At 40.2% G+C, this 23,763-nt stretch overlaps 1 protein-coding gene across 3 annotated transcripts; it reads right to left on the bottom strand.

Annotated features, from left to right (window-relative positions):
• Nucleotides 1-98: 98 nt before the first annotated feature.
• COG0212 (NagB/RpiA/CoA transferase-like superfamily protein) lies at nt 99-3,733 on the bottom strand. 3 transcript variants are annotated; one of them, XR_514397.3, is made up of 7 exons: nt 3,171-3,733; nt 2,938-3,028; nt 1,719-1,945; nt 1,222-1,297; nt 839-964; nt 423-637; nt 99-297 (listed from the first exon to the last, which is right to left on the bottom strand). XR_514397.3 is itself a non-coding variant. In XM_008239285.2 (6 exons), the coding sequence occupies exons 1-6, from the start codon at nt 3,600-3,602 to the stop codon at nt 489-491; spliced, it is 1,101 nt and encodes a 366-aa protein (XP_008237507.2). In that variant the 5' UTR covers nt 3,603-3,732; the 3' UTR covers nt 99-488. The 3 variants fall into 3 exon arrangements, 1 of the variants encoding a protein (XP_008237507.2); XR_001678010.2 differs by having other exon boundaries at nt 391-637; nt 3,171-3,732; XM_008239285.2 differs by having other exon boundaries at nt 99-637; nt 3,171-3,732.
• Between the last annotated feature and the right edge of the window lie 20,030 nt (nt 3,734-23,763).

Raw genomic sequence — 23,763 nt, forward strand, 5'->3', positions numbered from 1 at the left:
CTTTTTACAAAATAAAATTCTAATTTTCATATAGATCTTCTATTTACGTTCAAAATTGCGCAGAGGTCGGAGCAATTAGAATTTAACAAGCTCGTAGGTTATTTTGAACATAAGCACAATATTAACTTTAAAAACGAAACGATCCAAACTCAAGTTTTACACCCTGTGTCATAAATCATGGCTAATAAACAAGGGAGTTGATTTTGGCACTTCAAATATCATGTATCACACTCCTCTACCCTCTCACACAAGCATTCATAATCGTTGTAACCTTTCCCGACAACAGTACCAAGCAAGCTGCAAGAGAGCGAGTCATGGATTATGTAGCTACATCTTTTTTTTCCTTTCGTCTGTGCAATTCGTTATACATGTAAAAAGAAAGGAATGAACATTTATTAGTGCAGAACAGAAATGGTCTATACATTGAATTTTTCTGTTCCTTCTTCTTTCTTGTTGCACCATTTAATTTTCTTTGAAGAACAAATCAGTTATCTCCCTCGTCTAGCTGTTGGAGGCAGTTTCTCAGATGGACCACATGGAAGCTTTTGTCCAGTCTCCTTCTCAATCCTTCTCTTGAGCTCTCTAAGTATTCTAATTTGCCCGAGCTTCTCAGGGGACAATTTGTCCCAGTAAATCTCTATACTCATAAAAATATTGGTATTAAGAATATCATCTAGTACTGTAAGACGGTACTCTGACTAACCAATCCCATCATAAAATGGTACAAATTACAAATATCAAGGGAAGTTAGGATATGTACTCAACTAACTCTTCAAGGAAAACTATTTTCCCAGAGAAAGGAAAAAGAAAATTAAGCAAATTGCAGAAGTTCACCAACCTTGAGGCTTTGGAATTGATGTGTTGGTAAATATGACCTGGGTTGGAGTGCATATGATGTCCACTGGTACATCATGGACTAACAGCTTCTCAATCGGAATATCATCTACCAATTGACTGTCATGCACTGCAAGAAATTTCGCATTTCACATATGATGTAAACAGAAAAAGTAGCCAAAGTAATATTTAGAAGAAAAGGAAGAACCCAATTGACGAACTAAAGACGACAGAACAAAAGTTGAAACATGAAAAGTAATATTCAAATGCAAACCTTTCATGTCCCCTGCCCAAAGGATGGCATACGCATGCAAACACACACAAATTAACTCCTCTTGAACCAGATAAAAGAAACACGAGGATTAGCAGAAAAGAAACCACACTTACCCGTAGTGACAACTGGTGTTGAGTCATCAATGGCTCCCATGAATCGCAGCATCCCATATTCAAGTTCTGCAAATCCCTGCACCCCAACTTTATCATTAAACAAAAGACTTGACTAAGTTTTACCCACTTCCTGAATATGTCAATGACTCAATAACGACACTACCCAAGACAAAATTTCAAATTGAACAAGCTTAAACTTCACATATAAAAACCGTCTCTTACTTGTACTCCATAAAATGAGTTAATGACATTTAAATACTAACCAAACTTTTTCCTAGGATTAGAGGTCTGAATCACTATTCATTTCACTTTTTGATAACAAATCCTCGTCCATTTAGTTAGAGTGATAAAGCAATCTGACATTGCGTCCAGAACCAAAATGCTGTAAGAAAGTACAGCTAGGACAAACAAACAAGATGCCTGCAGTAATGAGTTGTAGTATGCGTTTCTAAGAAAGTATGACAAGGGTAAGCAAACACTTTCCATAGTATGATTACCTCACCCTTGCCAAGTCGAGCGCCTGTCCTTGGATCAACAGCAACTGAGCCGATGACAATAAGATCAACCTTGATTTTCTCGTCTAATCCAATCGCCCGCCCATACTTGGCGACCCCAACAGAGGTGCAAGCCTCTTTGATTGTACTAGGAGTCAACATATGGGATTCAAGAATGGAGAAAAACCCAGTCCTTAAACGGGGTTGCGGAGTTAACAACTTCTTCTCACCTGCACAAAATCAAGGGTCTTAAATTGGATTTTGAAGTGAAGAACAGTAGGCATTACTGGTTCCTGGTGCACATAGAAACAATTTTCAATTTCATAAAATATTAATACAACTCATAATTCATTTGTACAACCATCCTTCAAGGTTCTCTGAGCCAAGTTTTAACTGAGTGGTGACATATCATCCGGTGTTGTTAGAAGTATGTCTATCATGTTGTGCTTATTCAAGCAGTTAACTGTCAATTGTTCCAAATGTACTTTTGGCTTATAAGATGCAAACATATGATTTTATCTACCGCCGTGTCAACTTCCAAAACATTGTAAAATCCACAAACGTATAATAGTCCATAAGCAAAATGGGGTATATGAATCATGGGTAAACCATACTATCAATCAACACAGGTTTCAGGTAGAACCATGATTGCAAGTGGCCCAAATAATCTTGTGCAAGATTAACATATATACATTTATAATATATTTTTCAAGTGAAACTACCTTTTAGAACTCCTCTTGTAAGTTGTATTGTATATATCTGGGTTGCAACCTCTTAGTGCCATTTTAATACATTTTCTTACATATATTTATATGATTTCACGAAAATTAATATACAATTACTTTTTTTTTTTTGGGAGTTTCACTAAAACACCCAAAATGGAGGTTGAAATTATGAAAAAAACCAAGCACTATTTAAACATATAAACACACCCAAAACCCATCATTACACACACTCAAAACTCATTTATAAACACACCCAAAAAGTTGACTTTGGGGTTGATTTTGGGTGTGTTTCTATGTTTAAATAGTGTTTGAGTTTTTTTATAAATACATGTCTAGGATTGGGTTTATTTATAAATTTGTATTTTTTTTTTTAACAAAGCAAACTTGGGTTGCAAGGGGCCGAGCACACTGCATTCGTCAGCTCGCTTAACTCACATTTCCATACAATTACTATATTAACCGCATGAATACGTAGGCACGTAAGTACTTAAACTAACCAGAGAGTGTGAGAAACCTGACTTGCTTCTGAGGTGAATCTGGATTAACCTTCACGCAATTCCCGACCCGATACACTTCCAACCCACCCAACTGCCCAAATTCACATTATTTATTTTCTTAATTAAAACCCACATTATTAAAATAAAGAAAAACAATTATCTTTATATTTCTCAGCAACCCAAAAATAAAATAAAACGAAGAAAATAAAAAAAAAATTCCAAAGTGCTCTTACTTTATCCGCAGCAGCTGCAGCGCCAACGAAGTTTGGGATGCGATGGTGAACAGGGCGCGGATTCTGGGCTATGTTCCGGGCCTCCATCATGTCCCAAATTCTCTTCCGGATCACCCATTTCCAAGCTTTCGGGTCTTCGGCAACCCCACTTTGCTGGGTCTCAATCTTCGAAGTCTCAGCCATTTCTTCTCGAGCCTTGGCGTCAAGGCTGAGCCGCTCGGCTTCGTAAGCCGCCTCGTCGAAAGTGACGTCGTTTCGGGGTCCGCTGCTACTGCCACTTCTCCGCATGAAGAGGTGTTTGCGAGAATTTGTTGGGAGGGAGAATGAAGAGAGAGAGTGGCGGCATTTCTGGGTTTTATTCAGGAGGTTGGGTAGGGGTCCAAGTGTAAATGGGGTTGAGTTTCGGAGCAGGCTTGAATCCATTAACGGCATTTCTGGCAACTGTCTCTTTGCTAGAGCCTTATAATTTGGTTTAATCTAATTGACGTGATAATAAATTTGACCGAAAAGAAAATGATTAAAAAAATTGACAAAACGAAAATACATGATGATAAGAGGAGTATTTTTTAGAATTACACATATTTCTAGTATATTCCCAACCCCCATCAAATTGGAAGCCTTAATCTTAAAGCATCCACAGTGGAGGGTGTATTTTCAGGGGGTATAAAGCTACTTTTACATCCATTTACATCTCCAAGGGTTGTAAATATAGTTTTTGCTCAAGTGGGGAAGATGTAAATCTAAAGATATAATTGATTTTTTTTGCCTTGATTCGTTTTTGTGTTAAATTTTTATTTTATGTTAATTTTATAAAATTAATTTTTTGTATATTAGGTTAATTTTATTTTTTTCAAACAAATAGACCTAAAAATATTTAAATTCAGAGAAGATATTATTTCATCCAAAAAGAATAGTTGGATTGTAAAGTATATTTAATCTGGATCGCTGGTATCTTATCATATTTTTGCAGACAATTCAACATCCATTATTGTTTCTGATTTGCACACAATTCAAATTGGACCCTTTGTTGGACTTGTTGGACCATATTTCATTTTGAAAAAATTAAAGTTGTTGCCTAAATGTTGGTTGTTTGCTGTTTCTGAAAATTAAAGTTGTTGGCTTGTTGCAATGTAGCCGTTGGGGGAGAGATGACAACCAAAAAATGGGCCCACATATGAATTCTGGTCCAGCAAGTATTGTAACGTGCAAGTGAGTTTCATTTACTCACCCTAAACCCAAAATTTATTTATTTATTTATTTTTTTCTTCATTCCATCTCATCTCTTTGTTCTCAGACATGGAGTCTCAAGGTAAGCACTTTTTCTTTCACTCTTTCTTGGTGGCTTCTACAGCAAGAGGAATTTTTAAATGGAGTCAGAATTCAATGGAATACAAAATTTATAAGCTTTCACTCTCTCTTGGTGTGTAATTCGCTTTTGAATTCAATGGAATACATAATTAATTCACCTAACTTCTTCCAAAATATTCTTAAGGTGTTGGGCTTTAGATTCATGCTATCAATGGTAGTACCTCATTGATTTTTGTTAATTTTCAAAAGAAATTCTTTCATTTTTGTCTTAACTTGAACTTTAATACACATTCTTTTTGGTGAATTTGTATGGAAGTTCTAGGTATGTTGTTTATCTTCATATTGGTAGTATTTTGATGAGTCAGTTGTTCTTCTACGTTGTTATTGTGTTTGTTTGGATGGATATGTTTCTGTCACATGAATACTTCTGCATATTCAATCTTGTGTCTTATTCAGATTACTTAGATGCGTTTAATGATCTGGTTCTTCAATGCTATGTTTGTGAATTATACTATGTAACATGTTAGGCTTATTTGATGTTAACTTTGATACTCTCAAAATAAAGTCTTGCACTTTCATTGGGTGAATTTTTAAAAAAAACAATCTATAACTTTCTATTGAAATGCTAAAAATTGTTCATCTCCATGTGTTGCTTAACAGTGCTGAAGTTGAACCATACATCAAGTAAGTTTGATAACCATATAACAACCCTTTATAGGTTTTGCAGTCATTAGTAACTAATGATATTAATCACTACCGGGTTCCTATTAGGATGCATAAGAATGAGTTACTACTTTCAAATCGAACACTTCCATGAGTTACTGCATACATAATGGTTTATGTAAATTCGAAAGAGATCCTTTCATTTCAGCATCTCAGGCAAAGCAAGTCTTCTACTTTGGAGAAAGTGAAACCTCACATTGATATACAGTACCAAATGCACCACCAAGAGACTTTCATAACTTTGAGGAATTTGATAAGAGTGTTTATAAATCATATGCTCCACAAGATGCATCTTCCCTTAACATAGATGTTATGTTCAATGCTGATAATTAATTGTTTGTATTCCATATATGAAATTAGTTTATTTTCTTATTGGTACTTGTGTTTGAACAAATTTTATTTTTGTTCATATTACTGTGGGCTATATTTTTTATTTTATTTATTAAAGTAAGATCCTTGCATTTTTTTTTCCTGCTTTTAAGTTGTAATTCTATCAATTGCAATTACAATTAGTTTTTTTAGTTAGAATGTGCTAATACTATTTTCTATTGAACTTATTGTGCTGACATGTTCTTTGTTGTTTTGATTGTGTTGGTTTTCTCTTACCATCCTATTAATAATTAGAAAACTGAACATGTTATGTTACTTTTTTATTTATTTTAAAAATGGCAGATTTACACTTAAGATGACATAGTTTTGTTAGAGGGAAGGAAAGACCTAGATGTGACTTGAGAGAAGGAGTTTGTTCTTCTAGAATAGTTGATGAGTGTTCTGAATCTACACCTCGGGAAGAAACTATTCTCCATTCTATGAACAAGGAAAAGAAGAAGAAAATAGGTAAAACAACATTGGAAGTTATTCCAACGGGAGAAAAATATCGCCAGAAAGTTGAGAGGAATGAATCTGGCCAACCTGTTGGTGAAGTCTCGGTAAGGTTTAGTACAAACCTTGGGATTATAGTAAGGGAGTGTGTGCTCATAAACATAGAGTCATGGGACCAAGTGACACCCTCTATCAAAAATCGAGCTTGGACTTTCCTGATGGTTATATAAGTCTTTCTTAATGTACATTTAGGTTATGAGGGATTTGGATTTGACACTACAACAAAAATTCATAGTGGAAGATTGTCATAAGAATTTTATCTTGTGAGTGATGGATAAAATTTTATATAAATATTATATATTTTAAAAAAAAAAAAAAACTTCAACGGTGTCTGACATTGTGTCATAAAAAATATTTCAATGATGTCTCATGAACGTCGTTACATTCAATGACATGGAGTCTGCATCATATAAAGTCCTAATATACAACATTAAATAGAACGTCATATTCTTCATGACGCTTAAGTAATGTCATCAAACCAACATTTTCCATTCAAGCCAATCATTGGCTTGGTGGTGGCACACCTACGCAATCTAAAAGAAGAAGGACCAACAAGTCCTTCAATTGACCTACCCCTGCCGAAAAGAAGGAAACAAATTGGATTTTTGTTCTTTCCTTGGCCTTCAACCTCACCAATTTGAAGAGTAGAGGCTACCCAGATGAGGAATTGGGTGGGCAAGAGAAGAGTAGAACTACCCAAGAGTAAGGGAACTCAAAATTGGACTTTTAGAAACTGCATTGCAGTTTTCATTTAATTACAATTGGATTTTTGTTCTTTCCTTGGCCTTCAACCTCACCAATTTGAAGAGTAGAGGCTACTCAGATGAGGAATTGGGTGGGTAAGAGAAGAGTAGAATTACCCAAGAGCAAGGGAACTCAAAATTGGATAAAATTGTTCATCTTGGTTCCTCCATTTTGCTTCAATAAAATTAATTTTTGTTTTTGAAGCTATTTTCGTTTTGTTTTTGTTTTTTTTTTTAACATAATTGATATCTACATTGTATTTTTGTTGCAGTTTTTCTATTTTTATTTGCAGTTTTTGTGTGAAAAAGTGTTGAAATGATTTTTTTATTTATTTTAATAACCATTGATTGTTTATATTAATATTGTATAACTGAATTGTTGAAGGAAAATGTGAATCTCCCAACATAATTTCACCACCACTAATTAATTAATGGGGTTTTATTGTTTTAGATTCGACCCATTCGAGACTTAAGTCTCTTAATTACAATCCCTTACTACAAGGGAAAACTCTTTGATTCCATCATAAAGAAACAGAACGTGTGTTTGGTTTTGCGACTGCCCCTAAGTCGAACCTTAGGGTGCCTACGTATCCCTTGCGTGAATCAAGCCACTCGTAGTTCAAAGATTCGCAATGAATAGATGACTCATTGCAAAAGGAGGAATTTGAATGAATTTGATTGATGAGTGTTTGAGTGAATTTAGCTGAATAAACCAGGGATTCGATATGGAATTGTGTTTAAGATAGTTGCATCTAGATTGAATCTCTAGATTGCCTACGTACCCTTTCAAAGGGATCAAACCAACGTAGTTCGGAAATAATTTGTGTAAAAGGTAGATACTTGATTTTGGGGGAATATGGTTGATGTAACCAGTGATTCAAATTTGGATGCGGTTGCGTCTATTGAGATGTTAGACTGCCTACATACCATTAACGTGATCAAACCGACATAGTTCCAAAATTTGGTAATTCATTAATAGGTAAGTATGGCCCACTAATTGAGAATTTGTGTCTTTGGAACAACTTGAAGATTTCCATAGGTAGATGACCTATGGGAAAAATTGGAAATTAATGGGTAAGTGTGGCCCACTAATTGAGAATTTGTGTTTGAGAGATTTGAATTCAATCTCATTGAAATTTGCATGGGTAGATGACCCATGGGAAAAAAGTTTGGAATGGTTTTGTACCATTTTTTTCATTGTCAGTGTCAAAGAAAACTAATGGGCAATTTTGATAAACCCATTAATTTACTTTGATCATTAATACTGCATTTGTATCCAAGCATGAATTCGGGGACTTAAAAGACTTCATGAGTCTCGGTCCAAGTAAGGCTTGCACAGTGACAGTTGAGGATGAATCTTGGAGCGAACCATTAGTCGTTTTCAATTAGACTTGTAAGCAAAGCATGAGGCACTTCTGTTTTGCCTTGAGCTTTTATGCTTCTAGCGTCACTAACTTGGTTACTGTTTCTTCGATTATCAAATTTGGCTTCCATGCAGCTTAAGTCATTCTATCTGGCTAAGTGCCAACTTTTTGGATTGCAAGAGAAAGTGAGGGAGCTAGGATTATAAAGATCCTTTTGTGTGCCATAAAGGGCTTAGGAATCATATGAGCCACCCCCATTTTATTGTCCTTTTGTTGTTGTTGCCATGTATTGCTAAAGGCATCCTGGGATTGGAGCATTCGAGTAGCAAAGCCACATGATGATTGAAATCATCATGACAACCTTGCTTGCCATTTGGATGCTTGAAGGCATCGTAGAGAGACCCAGCCATCTTGAATTGGTCTTGAGAGATGTATGTACAACGCCAGCCCCACAGCAACGCATTTTTTATTATCATAAGCTTCATGCAATGGAATTTGGACTCATAATTCAAATTCCTTGTTTTGCTGCTTGTAGAGTTGCAACCCCTCCCTTTTTCATAATCTTGGATTCACTTTGGACATGCAAGTCTGTGAAGTCCAAGACTTCTTTTTTTCTTATTATGCTTCAAGTCAAAGAGGAAGAAGTCCTCTTCTTTTGAATTCGCAAGTGGTGGGTTCACCACCACACTTACTCTTCATTTTGTTTTGCTTCTTCAGCATGGCTGATTTTTTTACGTGGTGGGCTCACCTTCGCAGGCTTTTATTATTATTTTTGTTTACATTCAGCACAACATAGTAAATCAAAGGCCTTGCTTTGCTCCAGCTGGACCTCTCACAGATTGGTGCCATTAACAAGTATCTTTTAATTTGATCAAGACACCCAAGGATAAGAATCCTTGTCCAAGTAGAGTATGAACTAAGCCCCTTGTTGATTTGGAACTGCTGGATCATCCGATAAAGTAAACTTCTCATCCACATAGGATTAGGCTATATGTGTTTTTCCTATAAAAAGAAAACACGTGTGCACCAGCAAACAGCAACCAAACGCGTCATTCTTTGTTTGCTTCTCTAGACCAGCACATAGCCTTGCTCAAAGCCACCTGTTGCACCATCAAAAAGAAGAAACAAATAGTTTCCTCTCCTCTGGAATTTCACGTGGTAACCCACATGCCATTCTTTAGTTCTCTTTTTTTGTTTTTCATATTTATTGATTGAATTAACTAGGATTTTTGCATGAGCAACAACAGCAGTAGCAATAGAAGACCCTCTAATCAATTGGAAGCTTCTGGGCTTCAGTCTAGCAAGTGACTTGGAACCAAAAGAGATAAATTCTCTTATTGTCCCTTGTGTGCTGTAACTTTCCCAAGGTCAATAACCCAAGACAAAGGGAAAAAGAAATCATCTTGCCTTTCACGTGGTAACCCACCCCATAAACTCCTTTTCTTTTGCTTTTTATTTCTTTTGTCTATTTCCATGCTTCTGAACTCTTGTCTTCTCTTTTATATGTAGAGACTGTGCAGCAGATTGAAGGCTTCGGAGATTTCTTTATTTGGTGGAGAAAACCATCTATCCTTTTGCTTCAGAAACCGAAGAGAAAACTTGTGGTACTTGCTTTGCCAACTCCTTTTTTTTTGTTTGCTACTGTTGTACTTTAACCATCGCTCACTTCCTTTTATTTTACTCAATTTCCAGTCAGAGTAAAACCAAAGAACCATTCTAGAGAGGGAGGAGGGTGCGACACACCCATTTTTCTTATTTCACTATTTTTATTTTTTTTTGTGTGATGTCCCTTATTTTGTCTTTTACAAACAAAACACAAGAACAAAGCCAGCCACTTTTTTTACTCCATTCTCTCTTCTTCCTTACTCCTTTTTTTTCCAATCAAAGCAGACCAACAGAGGGAGGGAGAGGGATGTGCGACACAACCCCCTTTATTTTTTTTAGCTCCTCTTTGTTTTGTTTCCTTGCAAACACAACAAACAGAACCACTATTTTTTCTTTTGCTCCATTCTTCCTCCACTGGCTATCTTCTTCTTCTTCTTTTTATTTTCTTTTTGTTATATTTTCTTATATGTTGTCCACTTCATGACGAATATCACCGAACAAACTTTTGGCTTTTGTGGTACAACAATAAGAGGAACATAGATAACTCTAGGATTTCCTGTACATACAATAAGAGGAACCTAGATAACTTTAGGATTTCCTCTACGTCTTTTCAAGAGAGTTGTGCACCAGTTTCGATTTTTTTTTTTTAATGGTTTATGTGGGAGCGATTTTCATCCCACTAGAATATTCACCTAAGATTCCTTCGTCTTCTCCGCTTCTCTTTCTCTCTGCGAAACAGATCGGAGTAAAAGGACCACACCCGGGGTGTTGGCCAAAGGACCTCGATGTCTAAGTTAGATTGGATGTTTCAAGGAAAACCGGGTGGCGAACCGTATGTGGTGGCGGAGCTGTGTGTGAGAGAGAGAAAGAATATGGTGGCTAGAGTTTGAAGGAATTCAGACGTACCTCAATTCTCGTGCGTAGCCAAGTATTTATAGGGGGCCTCAACAAGGTTGATGGGGTTGGTGGAGTTGGTGAAGTTGGTGTGGTTGGTGTGGTTGGTGAGGTTGGTGTATTTAGGGATTAGGGATTTAACCAAATCCCTAATTAAGGCGATGATCAAATACATCCAATTTGAATTATGTAACCTCCCAATTAGGTTAGGTAACCCCCAATTGGGTCAAATAATTCCCAAATTGATTGGCCTAATTATTTGACCTAGGGTGAGATATTTTGCTTCCACAAATGCCCCCCGGCTTCTGCATGGCACGTGGTGGTGTGGAGGAGGTGTGGATTAATTGTTGGGTTGTCTACTTGCAACTTGACTTCTTTCTGTGACTTGGGCTCCTGAATAGAGGAGGCTTTTGACTTGCCAATTGGTCTTTGACTTGGGCAGTCCAGGTGTAACTTAGGTGGAGACAAGGTGGCTCTTCTTTGGAGCGGGTGGCGGATGAAGCTACAATGGAGGAAGACAACGCCAAAAGTAGTGCGATTGATTAGGCTAGAGCGGATGCAAAGGAGTAAGCGGTTGAGGCCGTTGAGCGGATGGTGCCGGTTAAGCAGAGTGAAATGTTGCCACCGCATTTGAGGATGTGATTGACTAAGAGTCATCTGCTGAAGTCCTCTAGTAGATGTAGTTCGTTTTTGCTATTTTTGAACTTTGTAATTTTCTTTCAATAAGTGGTCTTTGGTTGACCACCCTATTTTTTGTTGAACTTGGCTGGTTGGCCGCTTTGCTATGGAATTTTCAGTTATCTTTCAAACTTCAATTCTCATTGTATCTTGTAAGTGTACGTCCGAGACATAGCACTTGAAAGAGACTTCATTGAGTTTGTACTTGTTAAGTAGCTTGCCCACAATGGAGGTAAGGCTCGTTGCCTGTATGCGTATGTCGGGGATATGACGCTTGAAAAGACTCCATGAAGTTTGTACTCGAGGAGTAGCTTGCCTTCAGTGGAGGTGAGGCTTGTCGCCTACGAGCATATGTCGGGACATAATGCTCAAAAAAGACTCCATTGAGTTTGTGCTTCGTGGAGCAGATTGCCTGCAATGGAAATAGGGCTTGTCGCCTACGAGCCGTATGTCGGGGACATAATGCTCGAAAAAGACTCCATTAAGTTTGTGCTTTGAGGAGCAGCTTTGCTGCAATGGAGATGAGGCTTGTCGCGCTGCGAGCGTATGTCAGGGACATAATACTCGAAAGAATAATACTAGTCTTACCACATTTTTTATACCACAATTTTATACCACATGATGTGGCAGCTGATGTGTATATACCACATCATGTAAAATAATAGTTTTTGTTTTTCTAATTTTATTTATTAAAATACACTTTATTCATTTAATTGATGTGGCATATGATATGGATATGCCACATCATGTGGTATAGAAATGTGGGATAATAATGTGGTAAGTGTAGCATTACTCTACTCGAAAAAGACTCAATTGAGTTTGTGCTTTAAGGAGCGACTTGTCTGCAATGGAGATGAGGCTTGCTGCCGACATGTGTATGTTCGTAAGACATGATGCTCAAAAAAGACTTCATTGAAAAGCTTGCTCTTGTATTGATGCTAGTGTGAATACATCGCTTTATTGAATAAAGGAAATTAACAATAAAGGTAACATCAAAAGTAGTTCGTCTTCAATGGAAGTACGGGAGGCTCGTTTCCTGCTAAGAGCCAAGCTGATAAGCGAAGAGTTTCATGGATAATATCTTCGAAGGTGGTGGGCATTCCATTGTCTCATAATTTCTTTTCCTTCTAGAGTGTCCAGGGTGTAACTTTCTCTGCCCCCAGATCGGCTAATCACATAGGGGCCTAAAATTGACACACCCAAATTTAAAGCTTATCGTGAGCAAACAAAACTAAACACAGGCCTCACAGGCCGTTGTGATAAAAGGGAAGCCGAAGCGAGAAACAAACCCACGTGACATCTGCGGGATAAGAGAAAGTTAACAATGGCATTGTCACATAGAAGAAGTGATTGAAAAAGTTTATGACATCAAGTCGTTATTCAAAAACCCGGAAAAAACACGAAGATCAAAATCCCTCTCACATATATATATATATATATATATATATATATTCAGAGATTTTTTCTTCTATTTTTACAGAGAAGGTAATTCTCCCAAAGAGATAAGCAACCTACAATCTCAGATAAGGATAAGCAGGAAAGCAAGAAGCTGTCTAGAAAAGAAGTCAAACTAACCATCACTGGTGAAATCTCACAAGGGGCAGTTGAAATTGGGAAAAGAGATTAGGTTCTTTTTCAAGAAAAACAGGGAAGTGATTGCCTATTTGAGAGCCTATCTGCCAAAACTGATGAAATCCTATTTTCTTTCTTTCCATTAAAGAAGAAAAAAGGGGGAGATATCTTTTTGCCGCCCAATATTAAAATGAATCACCCTACTCCAGAAAAACATTTTACTATAAATACAAGAAGGAGTGAACAGGGTAAAGAAAACAACAAAAAAATTCATCATCCAATCAAACAAAAATCTTACACAAGGAAACCATCAGTCAAATGGACAACTCAAAAATCAACCAAAAAGCCCACTTGAATTTCAAGTGAAACCAGCTTCAGATTAGAATTCCCAAGGCTCTGACTTAAGGAATAAGTCATTCAAAACTAGATTTATCTCGTTACAAATTTGGTTCACAAAAAACCAAGATATAGAGCTTGAGCTTTCCTAAACATGGAAAACCTCAAAAATTCACAGTGCAATCTCTAGCCCCTAAAGCCCTCAAAACAACTATCACGGCCACAGATCGAGGAAACCGCAGCGATTACGCCCACTCGAAATCTTCACGAAAGCTTGAGGTACATTGAAGCTCTGCCAGGATCAACCTTTGGTATCAATTTACGATTGAAGTTTAGCAATCAAATTGGTCAAGCGGTCGATCCGGCGAGCACCTGTATGTCGAGTCTAGCCTGGATCGAGAACCTTCCATCCGTGAAATGGAGTTCCATGTATCTTCATCCCTCTCTAGCATGAGTATTTATTGTTATAGTTTTGTAAAGGAGTTCGCCTAAAAAGCAGTTTAAATTCCATCAACCATTCTGGCCAGAACAACCTCTTTATACTGAGATAAATTGTTAAAGTCCTCACAAGTCCGAGGCAAGAAAAGAACTTACTTGGGAGATATTCCTCACCCAAATTCACAATGTCGTTTGTTTGTCAGAAATCAAGAATTTGCGCAAGTTATCCATTCCAAACTAAATCTGCTAAATTTTATTACTAGCGTTGTGCGCTCCACACCAAAGAAAGCCGACTTGTTGACGAGTCTATGGTTCTCAAGCAAGAGAGAACTTTGCCTTCCATCATAGAAGTAAACGCGAAAAGCGGGTGAACAATTTGTACGCCAGTAGCCCAACGGACTTCAGTATACATATTCTCATTGAGTTCTTCGCAGGAAGTTCATGAATCTGGAAGCTCTGCGAACCACACCACGACATGGAAATAAACCAAGTGGCCATCGAGGAAGGATCGGAATAAGAAGAGAGTGATGCCCGGCATTGGCAAAGACATGGCAAACGTGAGGAAGCGGGAGGTCGGGATCGGCTCGAGAAGGATGAACTGATCTGAGGAATCGTATTACGACAAGAGGTCACAACACAAAGGAGCAAGATACTCTAAATAATATGCGACCATGATGCAATGGCGGTCAGCGAGCAGTAATTCGGGAAGGACTGAGAGGCGCCATGGCGAATTCCCAATCGGATGAGGTGGTCCAGACAACTAGACCTTCCTATGGTCCTACCCCGAGATTGGCATGGCCATATCAAGAGAATCCTCTTGTTGCACAGTAGTGGAATACGAGCGAGGGAAATCGAGTGAACACAGGGAATGAGCTTTTCCTATCCAAGCGTCGAGGCCCAATACGGCGGAAGAAGTCTGCGCCGGGGACAAGTTCCCGAGAATCAGCGAGCCTCAACCTATTCCACAACAAGCGGCCCCATAAGATCACCTATGGAAATTCTGCACGAGCGGCCAACAAGGTATTACCCTACGAGCCCGGAAGGATGGACCCAATCCATTCCCTCCACGCAAGAGGAAGGAGGAGGAGAAACTACCCTATGCTAACAATGGCAGAGAGCAGCGGGGGCAAGCTGGAGGAACCACCAGTGCGGAAGAGCAGGAGGAACACAGAGAAGAAGTTACGCTAGGCCATATAGGCGAGAACCGAGATTAATTATGCCCGGCCAGTAATGAGAGGGGACAAAATCTCCTCCCTGTTAATGCTTTAAATGACGTGGGGGCATTGCAAAGGATGATCAGGGAAATGATGGAGCCTGAGGCCAGGAGGGAGAAAGACCCACCTACAGAAAGCCATATCCACCTTACATTGATCACATACTCTTGTCCCCAGGTTTTAAAGTGCCAAACTTCACTTTATTCAACGGAGAGGATCCTCATGCTTCATCAGTCGAGCACGTAGGCAGATTTTCTATCCAATGCATAGCCAAAGAGAATAACCCACTGTTAAAGCTAAGACTTTTCAGAAATTTTCTCTCTGGACAAGCTTTCACTTGGTACACTAATCTGCCAGCGCAAATTCCATTCAGACTTGGGAACAAATGGAGAGTGTCTTCCATGACTACTATTACTGATTTGTTGACCCAGAAGTCACCATCAGTTACCTTGCCGCCCTCAAGCAGAGTGAAGATGAATCTGGCCCAAGACTTTATAAATAGGTTCAGGGAGCTCAAAATGAAGTGCCGAATCCCCATGGAAGAAAGACACTTCATCCAAATGGCTCAGGCTGCCCTCAAGATTTCTCTAAGAAAAAGATTTGATGGGATGCTGTTTGGAGATCTGCGAATCTGCGAGATAAAGCGTCAAATCGAGGCATTGCTCGGGAGGAACAATGTAAGAGAAACTCTTCCAAAGCCGCACGTATATAAATCCCCTTCTTCCTCAATACATATGATTGAAGTAGAGTCAGAAGAAGATACAGAAGGATCGGAGGAGAGAGAGGTTGCAGTTGCGGCCAAATGGCAAAATTAAAGCATCCCATCAGTTGTAAAACTCTTACAAAGCCTCCAAGGGATCAGGCCGCCACCATTCACAGGAGGGTTTATTCCAAACAAACCAATGCAGAACAAGGTGTATTCCTTTGATCTAACCAAAGTAGATGCCTTGTTTGATGAAATGTTGCTGCAGAAAGCAATAGAGACACCTCACAGCTAATGCCCAAACCGAAGAACTCAAGGGCATAAAGTATTGCAGATGGCACAATTCTTGGAATCATTCTACCAATAGTTGTGTTGTTTTCAGAGATGTCATACAGGAAGGATAATAGCAGAGGAGGCTAAAATTTGGCGTAAAAACCTCCATCCGTCACCACGACCCTTTTCCCCGCCACAAGTTAATATGGTCAACCTAAATTGGCCGAATGAAAGAAGAGACAGACTAGCTATAGAGGTGGCTCCAGAGCGGTAATAGTTTCAAAGAGACTATGGAGAGACCAAAAGCAACCATTTCACCGAGGGTAGTGCTCTGCAAAGAGTGCAAGTGTGGTTGTCGAATGGAAGTAGTCTGGAAAACAGACCCACTCCCCAAGTGTTTTGACCAGGTGGAATCACGCCCCATGATAGAGCAGACAGAAAACTACCCTGCACTGGCTCAATCTAGAAGAAGAATGACCAAGCCCCAAGGAGGAAATATCAATAAAAATGCTCGGAAGTAGAAACCTTGCACCATCATTGAAGGCAGTGGTATTATGTCGGGAAGAATGGCGGACCAACAATGGAGCTAACAAGAACTCAAAGGAGGAGGGTTGTAGACGATCGCACATTCCTCAATAACAAGAAAACGCATACATGTGCTTCCAGAGGCCAATTCGCCAAAAAGGAAAGAGCCGTAGTACTTCCCTGCATTGTAATAAGCAATCTCTCAACCACGAGGTTGACGAAAGCAGTAATCCTCAGAGAAACCTTCTATCCATCCTGCCTCCATCTAAGAAGATCTACTTAAACTCCGCAACCTGAGGAAAAACCGATCCTATTCGGAGAAGGACAAGAAGATGAGGAGTATGAAGAGGAAGCATTTGGATTATGAACCATCTGCAGATGACCAAAATGCGCCTCGGAGCAGAAGCTGGGAGAATGGACTGAGATGAGTACGGAGAATACGGATGGATTATGACGAGAGTTGGATGCAGAAACTAAGGCCTTTGGTGCAATTGGAGGACTTGTTACGTACGACCTAGGCATCAATATGGTGTTCATTCGAAAAGTTCAGGCGATAGAGGACAAAAAGCACTGCGGGCGGAGATGTATTTTCCCAAGAGAGTTTTGAATGCGAGGGCGAGCGGAAGAGATGCGAGCGACAAGCAGCAATCCCGGAGAAGGAACCACCAACAAGGCAAGCTCAGTCGACTTTGCTTCTCCAAACCAACCAAAGAAATGGCAAACCACCTCAGACCATTGTTTATAATAGCAAACTTTGGGGGTGTTCCTATCCCTAAAATTATGGTAGATGGAGGTGCAGCCATCAACCTTCTCGCCTCACAGTCTGAGCAAAATGGGCGAGAATAGAAAGGGATTTAATTCCAACCAGCTTGACCGTCACCAATTTCGCAGGGGGCATCACCAAAACCCTTGGGATTCTGGATGTGGATGTTTTAGTAGGAAGCAAGAAGCTGAAGGTTGCATTCTTTGTGGTAGATACTACTTCTACCACTTACAATGCACTACTTGGCAGAGACTGGATTCATAGACAGAGACTAGATTCATCAGAGTCTATGTGTTCCTTCCACTCTTCATCAACAGTTAGCTTTATGGAATGAAGAAGGCTACATGGAGATAATAGAGGCCGATCCACGGCCGTTTCTACCTTCTGCCATGTGTTGTGAGGCAAGGTACTATCATGATGACCTTGGTCCTTTCACCTTCTTTGGAGTCAACTAGAACGGCCGCCCCTATGGTGTCACGGCCCAAAGGCTCATTGAAGAAGGTCTAACCAACTCTTTGGAGGATTGGAACAGACCTTTTGTTCTAAACTTCCAAAACTCCGATGTTTAGTCCCAATCAACAAGAAAAGGATCGAGCTGCAACAATCCGGTCCATTACAAAAGATTGTTGATATACTGGGAGGAAAGAAAGCTTTTTGTGCAGAATCCAGCCATCAATATGGCAGAATTCACTCATGAAAGCACGGAAGGCGAGGAGGAAGAGGAACTACAGGAGGAAGTGTTAGATTTTGCACCAGGTGCACTGGATGACTCTGCCAGAGGTAGAAGATCCTTTGCAGGAAATAAACTTAGGAACAGGGGAGGATCCAAGGCCTACCTTTATCAGCGCACTATTGAAAGAACCACTTAAGAATGAACTCATTGCACTTCTACAAGAGTTCAAAGATTTTTTGCTTGGCATTATCATGAGATGCCAGGATTATATAGGGAATTGGTAGAACACAGGCTGCCAATCAAAGAGGGATACCTTCCAGTCAAACAGGCCAGAAGAAGGATGTCCATGGACACAGAACTGAAAGTCAAGGAAGAAATAGAAAGGCTGCTCAAGGCAGATTCATCAGCCAACCATCTATGCCGATTGGCTAGCTAATATTGTACCTCTAAAAAGAAAATCGGGCAGTGAATCTGTGGGATTACGAAATCTGAATAAGGCCTCTCCCAAGGATGAGTACCCTATGCCAATGGCAGACATGCTAGTAGATGGAGCTACCCACAACCAGATGCTATCTTTTATGGATGGCAACGCAGGTTACAATTAGATCATGATGGCAGAAGAAGACATCCACAAGACAGCCTTCATGTGTCCAGGGCATATAGGTGCTTTTGAATACACTGTAATGCCTTTTGGCTTGAGAAATGCAGGGGCTACCTATCAAAGGGCAATGAATTCTGTTTTCCATGATATGATAGGGCATTCCTTGGAAGTTTATATTGATGATGTGGTGATTAAATCACCAGAGGAGGGAAACCACATGACAAATCTAAGAAGAGCATTCCTAAGAATGAGGCAACATAAACTGAAATGAACCCAAAGAAGTGCGTTTTTGGAGTTCAAGCGGGAAATTTCCTAGGATTCTTGGTCCACCAAAGAGGCATAGAGATCGACAAAAACAAAGCAAAATCCATCATAGAAGCTTTGCCGCCTAGGAACAAGAAGGAATTACAAAGTCTCTTAGGAAAAATTAATTTTTTAAGTGAATTTATATCCAATTCTGCAGGAAAGATCCAAATTTCTCTTCTTTGTTAAGATTGAAACAGAATAAACCTTTAAGTGGGAAGAACAAAGACTAACAAGCTTTTGAGGAAATCAAGCATTACCTCTCAAATCCACCATCGTCCCCACCAAAGAGAGGCAGACCACTCAAGCTCTATATATCTGCATCAGAAATATCCATTGGAAGTTTATTGGTTCAGGATAACAAGGAAGGGAAGGAACAGCAGTCTACTACCAGCGAGAACTCTAACAGAGGTGGAAAGAAAATATTCTGCAATTGAAAGACTTTGCCTAGCCTTGTACTTCACTTTGTGAAGCTCGGACATTACATGCTGCCATACACCATCTATATCATTGCCAAAACAGATCTGATCAAATGCATTCTAACAAGACCAATGCTGAGAGGCAGAATGGAAAATGGACCTTGGCCTTGACATTTGCCTTGGATATGTTCCTCAGAAAGCCATCAAAGGACAAGGCATGAGACTTCCTAGCAGATCATCCCGGGAGGAGATTGAAAATATGGACTCTTTAGACATAGCAAATGCAGATCTATTAACCAGAGCTCACACCTGCCTCAACAATCCTATCTATTCAGTTCATCTTGCACCTTGGAAGTTATACTTTGATGGATCAAAAATTGATATAGCTTCCGGGGCGGAATTATTTTGGAAGAACCACTTGGGATCAGACACTGCTACTCTTTCCAATTGGATTTCCAGTGCACCAACAACATGGCAGAATATGAGGCCTTAATCATTGGCTTGGAAATGCTGGTAGAACAAGGAATCCAATCTGTGGAAATTCTGGGAGATTCCATGCTGGTTTTAAAACAAATTGCTGGGAATACAAGTGCCTAAGCCATTCTCTAGCCGTCTACTTGGTGGCAGCTAGGAATCTTCTGATAGAATTCAGAGAAGCCACATGGGAACATATCCCAAGGGAAGAAAATTTTGCAGCCAATGAATTGGCTCAAGTGGCAACAGGCATACAAATGCCCGAAGATTGTGTACAAAGAATCATCGGATAGGAAAGAAAAGCCTACCATCCGCTTCGACTGGGGGATGGAAATAGATGTCATTCTGCCACAATCATCAAGATGATTGGAGAAATCCTATCGTGACCTATTTACGATATCTAACTCGGCCCTCTGAAAAGAGAATCAGAATCATGGCTTTAAACTACCTTATGTGGAACGAAGACTATTCCAAGGGATGTGAATCTTGTCAAAGACACGGTCCAATCCAGTAAGCTCCTTCAGTTCCCATGAATCCAGTGGTAAAGCCATGGCCCTTTAGAGGATGGGCAATGGACCTCATTGGCAAGATCTATCCATAACAATGGCAAAGAAGATCGCTTATCATTGTTGCCACAGACTATTTCACTAAGTGGGTAGAAGCCAAGGCTGTTAAATCCACTACATCTCAAGAGATCATCATTTTCATAGAAGAACAGATTATACAAAGATTTGGCATCCCAGAATCAATCACAACTGATAGAGGATCCTCTTTCATATCTAGAGAAATGCTTTGGACATGGCAGAGGCATTCAAAATCAGGCCTCAATCCACTCCTTATTATGCCCAAGCCAATGGACAAGCGAGAATCAAGCAACAAAGTGATCATCAACATTATCAGGAAAATGCTTGAGAAGAATCCAAAACAATGGCATGAGAAGCTGTCAGAAACTCTGTGGGCATATAGAACTTCAAAAGAGAAGCAACCGCATGACTCCCTATGCGTTAACCTACGGTCATGATGCAATTCTGCCTATGGAGATAGTTGTTCAGTCCCTCAAAATTGCTCGCCAACATAATTTAGTAGGAGAAAACTACCCCGTGCCATCGGAACTGGAAGGATTGGATGCAAGCAGAATTGACACTCTCAACAAACTCCTGGCAGGAAAACAGGCTGTATCAAGGGCTTACAACAAAAGAGTCAAGAACAAGAGTTTTGAAGAAGGAGAGATAGTCTGGAAAGCAGTTCTGCCTTGGAACACATGTGGCTGGTTATGGAAAATGGTCACCTACATGGGAAGGCCCTTTCATAATCATTCAGATCCTTGAATGGGGGCATACAGGTTGCAGGATAGGGATGGAGAAATTCATACTGCCCCAATCAATGGCAATTGGTTAAAAATATTTATCCAACCATGTGGGATTCGCAGGCTGTACAAACAGACTCTGGGATAGACACAAGACTACACTAAAAATCTTTTGATTCCTTTATTACCTTTGTTCTAGGATTATTTTGAGTTTGTTCCTTTTTGTACTTCTACTTCTGTTTTCTGTTTATTTCATCAATAGAAATCGAAAACTAGAATTGCAACAAAAGTAAACTTTATTTAAAATAAATAAGTCTGTAGGGCCTTCCCCATGGCAAGCTGTTCATAAAAAAGCAAAGATAACAAAATCAAAATCCTAATTTTCTGAGAGTCTCTTGCAGATTGGTCTTCTTGATAGAAAGTTCCTTCTGGAGCAGCACACCTGATGAATTGAAGCCTCTGCAATCTCGAGGGCTGGCCTAGAAGCCGCAACCATGTTCTGCGGTCTTGAGCTCAATCGACCCGAGCACATCTGCACTTCGCGCTCTCGCCACCGGTGCTTTTGAAGCTCCTGCTGTTTCTCTAATTTGTCCGCAGAGCTTTGGCTTCTTTATACCCCACAACCATCCGTCCAGCTTACGCTACCTTTTAAAGTCAGCCAAGTTGGCTTCATGAGTGGCCTTGCGAACTCAGAGGTTTTGAAGGTGGGCCTCAGATCTTCATAACGGTCGTGAAGGTTGAGCACATCCCTTGCCAAGCCAAGGCTCATCTCAAGTATAGGTTTTGGGGCCATGTTCATGCGGCAAGATATCCGGATCCTTCATCACCGGTCAAAGGCCTCCCGCCCTCATCTAGCTCCAGTTGATGGACTGCAGATCTTGATCTCTATTGCTTCTTCCACTTTGCCTGGACTTTATCTTGCCTACTGAGTGAGCTTTTCCAACTTGTCCAGGTGGGCATCTAGGTCCATGGCTTCAAATTCGCCACCCGTCAAGAAAGAGGCCGTGGCAGATGAACACTGCAAGGGAATGAATAGGCATCTGTAGAAGGAAGCATAAGTCAAAACAAAGAAACAGAAAAGAAGAAGACAAAAGTACAAAAACACTCACAGCAACAATCGGAGGCTGCGAGGCGGTCTTCACCGCAAGGTCCCAGCGACTTTTGGTATTTCACCAGTAAAGATTTGAGGGTCGGAGAGACAAAGGAACAGGACAAAACCACATAAGACAAGAAAAGATGAGTAAGGGCGAACTCACCATAAAGCAGGCAGGGCAGACCACTTCTACTACGGTTTGAGGCAGAAACCACTTGTTCACTTTGCTCGCCGAGCTCGATCCGTTGCTCCTCACGGTCCTCAATTGCCGGAGCAGCAGAGAATGTTCTCGCCTCTGGATCATCAAAAGGGCCACCTCTGAGTTAGTTAGCCCTGTCCCTATATCTTCCTCTGCTTCCGAGCCAAGGCAATGCTCTCCGCTATCACCTCGTAGAAATTTCCTCCTACGGATGCCTGAAGTCAAAAGCAGAAGAAATAAAAGTGCAGCAGAAACGAATACTGCCAAATAAATAAGACTCACCTCTTCTTTCACTGTCTTGGCCTTCTCTTGAGGCCCCTCTCCTACTTCTTCTAGCTCTTCCAGCTCCTTTTCTTGCTCCACAGCTTCAAAGCCTCTCTCGGATCATCATCCAGTGCAGTGGTGGTAGGAACTGCCTAGTTCCTCTAGGGCCACATATTCTTCTACGATCTTCTTTCTAAGTCTTTTTGACTTAGTAAGAGGAGGAGAAGGACTTCCAGCTACAACGAACAGAAAATGAGCCTTAAAATTATGAGCAGATTATGAAGAACTCAAAAAGGAAATCACAAAGAATACCGAGTCACAGTTGGCAAGGTTTCTTTTCTTTTTCTTCTAACGGGAGAAATGGCCTCAACAGAGTCTGTTCTACATCTTCTTCTTCTTTCTCTTCTCCATCCCGGGAGCGGCTCAGATCCCGGCAACAATAATAGAATTAACTATCGAGAAAACAAAAGTCAAGGGTCAGTCCGTAGAGGAGTAATAGAAGAAGGCGAACAAACATCAAAACTTACAAACACCTCTCCACTGCAGGCGGTGGGCTACCAATATTCTTTGTCAAAGAGGGATCGATTCTGACAGATAGAATAAAAGATTAGCATCATCACGAAAAATAGAATAGGCAACGACAAATTGAGAGATTACCTTTTATAACTTGCATATTGATGTCTTTAATGGTCTGCACCATGAATTTGTGAGTCTCCTCGTCATGAATAAATCCAGTTGTCCCACCCTTAAAGAGAACCCGAAGTGCGGTACTAGAAGCGTGCGAGATCACGGAATCGGCCTTCCACCAAGCATCAAACTCCGCAGAACTGCAGGAGTTCGGTTCCCATGAAGGATAAAGGGCATCCGCACTATTGTTAATCTTATTCACTGCACACAGCATCTTTGTGGACCTCCAAGTCATCTGCATCCCTCCAAGAAGAGCCCCGATTGTAGCTTCTGTATGACTTGAGGGTATGGTGAGCCGCGGCCAAGCCGCCTTGCATGAGTTGGGATTGTAGACTTCCGCCCCAAATGATAATTTGAGGCTTTCCTCCTCCGTGAGATCTCTGGTAAGGTCACACTTAGGAACTTCTTCCTAAAATCAGTGTAGATTCTTCTTGGCTCCTTCTCAAGCAGAGGCGATGTCGAGTGAAACCAAGGATAGGTTCTCCTGATCACCACTTGCCATCGCTGCCGCACCTCTTGGTACAATGCGAAGAACATCAGTACTCATCAATTG

Source organism: Prunus mume, linkage group LG6 (assembly GCF_029339155.1).
Source record: "Prunus mume cultivar Tortuosa linkage group LG6, ASM2933915v1, whole genome shotgun sequence".
NCBI lineage: Eukaryota > Viridiplantae > Streptophyta > Magnoliopsida > Rosales > Rosaceae > Prunus > Prunus mume.

What these genes read in the sequence shown, in the direction of transcription:
- COG0212 (XM_008239285.2), bottom strand. Translation starts at nt 3,602, where the DNA reads ATGCCGTTAATGGATTCAAGCCTGCTCCGAAACTCAACCCCATTTACA. An exon ending in CTGCAGCTGCTGCGGATAAA is followed by an intron (nt 3,029 to 3,170) that starts GTAAGAGCACTT and finishes GAATTTGGGCAG; the next exon opens with TTGGGTGGGTTGGAAGTGTA. An exon ending in CTCGACTTGGCAAGGGTGAG is followed by an intron (nt 1,298 to 1,718) that starts GTAATCATACTA and finishes GTTGGGGTGCAG; the next exon opens with GGATTTGCAGAACTTGAATA.